The 6811-nt window shown below is 56.7% G+C and overlaps 1 protein-coding gene across 1 annotated transcript in view; it reads left to right on the top strand.

Annotated features, from left to right (window-relative positions):
• Positions 1-3776, top strand: part of CACNA1I (calcium voltage-gated channel subunit alpha1 I) — a 120813-nt gene extending 117037 nt beyond the window's left edge. The window contains 4 exon segments of the mRNA XM_014588682.2: positions 2792-2848; positions 2933-3052; positions 3398-3555; positions 3621-3776. Of these exon segments, the coding sequence (XP_014444168.2) occupies positions 2792-2848; positions 2933-3052; positions 3398-3555; positions 3621-3776 (491 nt within the window).
• Positions 3777-6811: the final 3035 nt, after the last annotated feature.

Genomic DNA, 6811 nt, shown 5'->3' with positions numbered 1-6811 from the left:
GGCCGAGGGAGCCGCCTGGCAGGGTCTAGGTCACATAGTGGCTGGGGTGCCCCTCGCTTGCACCGCCGCCTCCATAGCTGGGAGCCAGTGCCCGGAGCTCCCTGCGGCCACCCAGGCCCCCTGGGAATAGAGCCTGTTTTGTTTTCCTCTCCCTTATCCGTTAATAATGGGATTAAAAGCAGGTTGTTGCCGAGGAGATAGGCTAGCTTTAAAAAAAGAAACAACCCCAGAACATCTTAAGAGCATGAAAATCTTCAGCCATCAGCACTTTTTATTTAGCCCTGAATTCATGAATTTTTACCAAACAAACAGAGGCACGCTAGGTATTAATATACAGACGATTATGCAAAACCACTATTACGGCTGATGAAAATTAGATCCTGACTCTGTGGTGGCGTTCCAGGAGGGAGGCTCCTCCCTTTTCCAGCGCTGTGACCTCAGATTGCCATTGCCATGGTAACTGGACTGCCGTGGGAATCTGTGGACAGGAGACTGGTTCTGTCCAGGGGCGGGGGCAAAGCCAGGCTGACTTGGTGAGGACCTGCAGGCCCCCATTTGGGCCATCCAGGGGCATTTGGTCCCTGGGGTGGAGGTCAGCCTAGAGCCTTGGGGAGAGGGGTCCAGTTCCCACTGGGAGGGGCAGGGTGAGAGCAGCAAGCACCTAGTCCCCCAGCTCCCCCACACCCTCACTCCCCGCTAGACTGCCCCTCCAAGAGACAGCCCTGTCATCCTCCGGTTAGCATTAGTCGGGCATTTACTGCATGCTAGACCTGTGCTAGGTGCTGGGGACACAGCAGGGACGGGTCCCTGAGCTCCTGGAGCCCACATCTCAGAGCAGGGGACAGATGGTAGACAGGCAAACAGACACGAGATGGGTCATTTCAGAGCCTGCAAGTGCCACAAAGGCAGCAGGGCAGGGAAGTGACCAGAAAGGACTGAAGTGGGGGTCCCTCTACCTGGGTGGTCAGAGGAGGCCTTACTGGGAAGACACGAAAGACCAGAGGGGAGGGAGCCCAGGAAAGGCAGAGACAAGCCCTTTCCGGGTAAGAGGCAGAAGGCTCGGTGCAGGGTGGCCAGGTAAGATACAGGATGCCCGGGTACGTTTGAATTGCACAAACACCACGAATCATTTATGTGTAAGTACTTCCCACACGGTCTTTGGGCTATACTTACACTAAGAAGTTATCTGTTGCTTATCTGAAACTCCCCTTCAATTGAGCATCCTGTACTCTGCTAAACCCTGCAACCCTGTCAGAGAAGGAAGTTGCCCTGCCCAAGTCATGAGCAGGAGATGCGGCCATACCATGCTCATCAGCCCCAGGCCCTGCCCTGACCTCCCGGATGCTGAGTGAGGTCTCTCCCTGACGGATCGCTGCATGAGAGTCTCGTGCTTGTCTTGCAATCCCTTCTCCCCCTGAGCCCAGTGGTGAGGCTGGGAGGAATCTGGGTGAGCACCATCTGATGCCACTCTGCGGTGGCTCCCAGGTCTGCAGGGAGACCCGTAGGGCCCCGCAAACATGGTCCTCACCCAGTGCCCACAGGGACGTCACCAACTGGCCTCGCTGTCCCGCTCCACCTTCCCCTCCTTCCTGCCTCGAAAGGCTCTTTCACCTTCACTCGGCAGGATCTTCTCGGCCTTCAGGCCTCAGCTCAGAGGCCGCTGTCTAGAGAAACTGCCCGCTCCAGGGTCCCCCCAGGACTCTAAGCCCCTCACTTGTCTTTCAGCTGGCCATGTGCACACTGTTACACTGGAGCGGACGTAACAGCCTCCTCTGCCTCTGCCATTCTAGAGGTGAAGCTCAGCGGCACTGAGTACATTCGCACATTTGGAAACCGGGGAATAATCAAAGTTGCTTTAAGTTGCTAAATTTGGGTGATTTGTTACACAGCCACAAACCAACACAAGTACATTCTGTGCTGTGCTCTGACATCATGTCCTAGATTCTACGAAATTCCTAGAACAGCAAAATTAATCAGTGAGAGGAAAAACGAAAACAAAACGCTTCAGGAGAGTGGGCGCCTTCTGGGGAGGGGGCAGAATCCATGAGATGAGCAGGAGGGAACGTTCTGTGGCAATGATTAGGAAGTCCTTAATGATGTGCGCGCACGCGCGTGTGTATGCGTGTGTATGCATGTGTGTGTGAGACACAGATACACGCGTTTGCCAGAAGTCAGCAGGTGACTTTCAGGATTTGTGACCTCAGAAACGGTAACTACGGAAGCTCTGGGGGAGTGTACCGAAGTCTTCGATTTCCTTTGGAATGCACTGGTGGGTTACATACCCGTGGCTTTATTTCTGGGCTCTCCAGGGAACCAGAGGGTAGACAGTAAGATAAGATAAAGCAGGTCCGACGGAGTGTAAGTGATCGAACTCTAGGCGCCGGGCATGTGGGTGTTCATTAAAGATCGTTTCTGCTTTTCTGTGGGAAATTTTCATCATTTAAACATGCATTTTTAAAATCTAGAAAGTCACATTTATTTATTTATTTATTAGTTGTGATTTTCAAGCCCCCAGGTCCAGGACTTGAACTGCAATCAGCCATATGGGAATCCACTGCCTTAACTATCACTTAGGGCCACCTGCTGGCCTGAAGCTTTCATAATTTGATATTAGAAAAAAAGCCACTGAATTCACAAATAGCCACAGAATAGTTTAATGGGAAGTATTAGAATAGAGTTTGGTTCAAGTAGTAATTCTAATGAAGCTTTGCTATGTGCTAGGCGCCTGACGGGGCTTCTCCATGGGTAGGGGCCTCTCCACGAGGCAGCAGCTGTGGGTCTCAATTTACAGATGAGGAGACTGAGCCCCACGGAGACTGGCTGATCCAGGTCACACAGCAGGGGAAAGGTAGAGTTGAGATTTCCCTGCATCCGAGCGCTTGGGGATTTGAGCTGTGTTAACCTAGAGGTGTCGTTTCCCTCCGTGACTCAGTTTCTCAACCCGAAATGGAGACACAAACCACCAAGGAGGTGGAATTAGGCTCTGGCAGCTACGATATTCCTCGAGGGCTCGCTCTGTGCAGGCCCCAAGTCCCTGTGCCAGTCATAGGAGGTGCCGTGGTCCCGAGGCAGGGAAGCTTCTCTGGGGTCCTCACTCCCCTTGGTCTTATTACGCACCCAGAGGCGACCCTGCCTCTCAGCACCCCGTGCTGCAATCTGCCCTTTCCCGAGGAAGGAGGCCGGTGATCCACCTGCGGCCTTGGCCCAAGCGGAAAGCCTCAAGCCTCTGGTTCTAAAGTGTGGGTAGGGCTCAGTGAGCTGCTCCCTAAGTGTACTAGCCCCTGCAAAAATGCCTCGTGATCCCGCACTTTGGCCTCTTCAGAGAAGGAAGAGAGGCGGAGGGAATAGCCCACAGCACTCCTGCCCCCAGCCTCTGCCCGGACTGTTCTCACCACAGGAGTCCCTTTCTCTGACTCCACCGCCACCCAAATAGTGTTAGGTGCTACATGTCCCACGAGCTTCTTCAGGTGCGGACAAAATCGGATTCACCTTGAATCTCCCTGGCTGGGCCCAGCGCACCGAGGACTGTGGAAGGAAGACACCGATGCAGGGCAGGTGGGACTGGGGTCTCCTTGTGTGTTCTCAGTGTGCCTGGGACTTCACGCTTTGTCTCATGTCAGCCTGGCAACGTGGATGACATCATTGTCCCTTCTGTGGACGAGGCTCAGGGAGGTGAGGGGTCCTGTCCAGAGCTCTCCACTGGATCCAGCCCTGCTCAGCCTGAAGAAATGACCCTGTTCTTTCCAGCTGGTTCCACGGGTATTAAGAGAACATGAGTGAACACAAACGACCTCCAACAGTTGTGAGAATCAAAATGGAGTCGTTCGTGTCCCTGTGTTAAATCCTGACCAAACCAAGCAGGGAGGGCTGTGGAGGAGGTGTTTTCTCATGCTAGCGGGCCTGACAATGAGGACTGTGATTTAGAGAACTCTCTCAGAACCAGAGCCCCACACAAAGACCACTGCGGCCCAGTTTGAGGACATGGTGCAAAGGCATCTGCCCGGAGACTGTCCAACCCTCACTGACACCACCCCGGGGACTGACCCTCCTGCACAAGGACAGCCATCCCCAGCAACTGTCAGAATCTTATATTTTCCTCCTCTCCCACTTGCAAATTTTGCCTTTAAAATCTGCAGAGGGGGGCCAGTAGGTGGATAAGGCACTGGATCCCACATGGCCAACCATGTGGTTCAAATCTCGGATGCAGCGACTTGAAAAACATACCAGGCATGGACATGTGCAGGCCCGAAACCCTGAGGGATGAATGGAGAAGAGTGGATTGCAGTGTGGCTGACCCTCAGGGGTGATATCTCTCTCTCTCTGTCTCTGCCTCTCTCTCTGGTGAGTGCATGTGACCTATGGCGAAAATCTAACACACACAAAACCCTACATGAGGACTTAAGAGCTCAGGGCATGTGTTTGGGCCAACCTGAGTACGCCCACCCGGGCCGCGAGCCTGGCCTGCAGTGCTCAGACAGGGCCTGAATACCTTCTTTCCCGTCCATTGGCCTTAGTTTGTCTTTCAAGTCGACATATGCTCCCCAGGCATCTGTGGGCCTCTGAGTGTCCGTGACCACAAATGCAGGGACTGACCTGGGTTCGCCACTTCCTCACTGCTCTTTAACCCTACAAGTCCAGGGCTCTACTCAGAAAGGGGGTGATCAGAGGAGGCCTGTGCGGAGGAGGCGGGGCTTTTCTCTGGCCGCAGTAGATTGCCCTCGAGGCGGGAGGGCTGGTCAGACCTCAGGGAGTGTGAGACTTGCCAGGGAGGCCCTGGGCTGCGCCCAGTCCCCAAGGACTGCCTTCTGTAGCGGTGGCTCTGGGGCCTGACCTAGCCCTCAGCCGGCCTGCTCTTCCTGCTGGGATTTATGTCCCCAGCGCTGGAGCGAGAGGGGAGGCGATGATGGGTTTCTAAGTGGCACTTTGTTTCCTGAGAACCTGGCCTCCGGGTGGCCGTGGAGCGAATGCTGAGCAGGCTCAATCCAGTAACTGCGCCAGCGTCCCGCAGTGCCAGCAGCTTCTCTGCTCCGCTCAGCTGAGTGCTTCTTGGAGGGAGGCCAGGGACAGCCGGGTGGCCGCCTCCCGCCACCTCCTCTCCCCGCAGTCCCCACGGGTACAGCATCTGTGTGGACATTTTATTTGGGGTGAGCAGGGGTTGGGCCCAGGATGGCATGGGGTGGGGTGAGGGGACACAGCATTGCAGAACAAGGTACAGACTTCTCGCCCTGTCATTCAGGTCTCCCCCACCAGGCTGAGCCCTGCCCCTTAGCACTCCTCTTCCTCCTGCTGTGTGCTGTGGTGGGGGCAGCCCTGGCCTGGTCTGGCCGGCACTGCCCGGCCTGCGTGCCCTATCTTCCCCAGCACCCCCAGCACTCGGGCTCTCCCGGGATAAGGTCGGGTGGCCTCCTGCGAGCCTGAGTTCCCTGAGACTGTCTCGGTCCGTGGGGGCTGCTGTCACGACATGCACGGGCCGCGGGCTGCCACAGCAGACGCCTGCTTTGCACAGTTGGTCCGGGGAGGTCCCTCTCCCTCTAGCAGATGGCGCCTTCCCGCTGTCCTCACGTGTCCTTCCACGTTCCACGGTGGGGGGCGGGCGAGGGAGAGAGCACGAGCACCCAGGTCTCTCTCCTCTCCCCACAGGGACTAACCCATGAGGGCTTCCACCCGTGACCTCATCTAAGCCTGATCACCTCCCAAAGGCCCCGCCGCTGAGGCCCATCACACTGGGAGACTGGGGGGCTAGAAGGGCGTCATGGTCCACAGCAGGCGGACCTCGACGTCCTCAGGGCCAGGGCCGGGGCGTTGGTGCGTGAGGCTCTCAGAGCCTGGAGTGTGACCACGGAGGCTGGCAGGGAGGTAGGGAAGGCACTGGGTGTCACCGAGGGGTCTCCAGAGAAGCAGGATGGAAACACGCACATACACACGTGTATGAGAAAGGGACACGCACACGTAGAGGGAGCTGGCTCACATGGCATGGGGTTGGTACATCCTATGTGCAGGGCAGGGCCAGCTGGAACCCCAGGCAGAAGTTCTATGTCAGGTGGGTCATACTCCAGGAGAACCTTCAACTGATGAGGCAAGGCCCGCCCCACCATCCGGGTGAGCCCCTTCACTTGTCAGCAGCTGCAGATGGTTGCAATCACACCCACCAGATATCCTCCCAGCGACATCCAGACCAGTGCCTGATCAAACCACTGGGCACTGTAGCCCAGTCACATCGATGCCTGATCAGTAGCTGGAACTGGGATAAATCCCAGCCCGCCTTTGCTGGCAGTGGCTGATCGCTGCACTCACTGGCTGCTCGGCTTCTCACCCTCGTCTCTCTGTGCTGCGAGATCAGAAGAGGACAAGGAAGACGTGTGTGTCAGGTTCCCAGCAGGGGCCCGGACGCCCGTCCTTTGGCCTATGTGGTGTCACCTCAGACCTTGTCCCGGGAAGGCCGCCAGTTGCAGAGAGGCAGCACTGGCTGGGAGGACGCCTATATGCAGTGATTAGAGGTCTGACCGCCTCCCGATGACATGTTTGCACAGTGGGCGGCTGAGGACTCCTGCGACCGCCAAGCAAGGTGTCATTAAGGGCCGTGGAAGTGAGGTTTTCTAGCACAGGGTAGGCCTCATTCCTGCCAGCTCTGGGCCCCATGCCCACATCCAGAACATGCCTGGTCCCTGGCCAGGCGAGGCTGGGCCACCTTCTAGCATCTCACCTGCTCCAACCCGGGGTGAGGCCTGCCTGGTTCTCGGCATCCAGTGCTCTGAACCGCGTGGTCCCCAGGCCAGGCATAGCTCCACCCAGCTCTGAAACCTCAGCCCGA

This window comes from Tupaia chinensis, unplaced genomic scaffold (genome assembly GCF_000334495.1).
Source record: "Tupaia chinensis unplaced genomic scaffold, TupChi_1.0 Scaffold000294_5, whole genome shotgun sequence".
In the NCBI taxonomy this organism is placed as follows: domain Eukaryota; kingdom Metazoa; phylum Chordata; class Mammalia; order Scandentia; family Tupaiidae; genus Tupaia; species Tupaia belangeri.
This window is presented reverse-complemented; position numbering and strand designations above follow the sequence as displayed.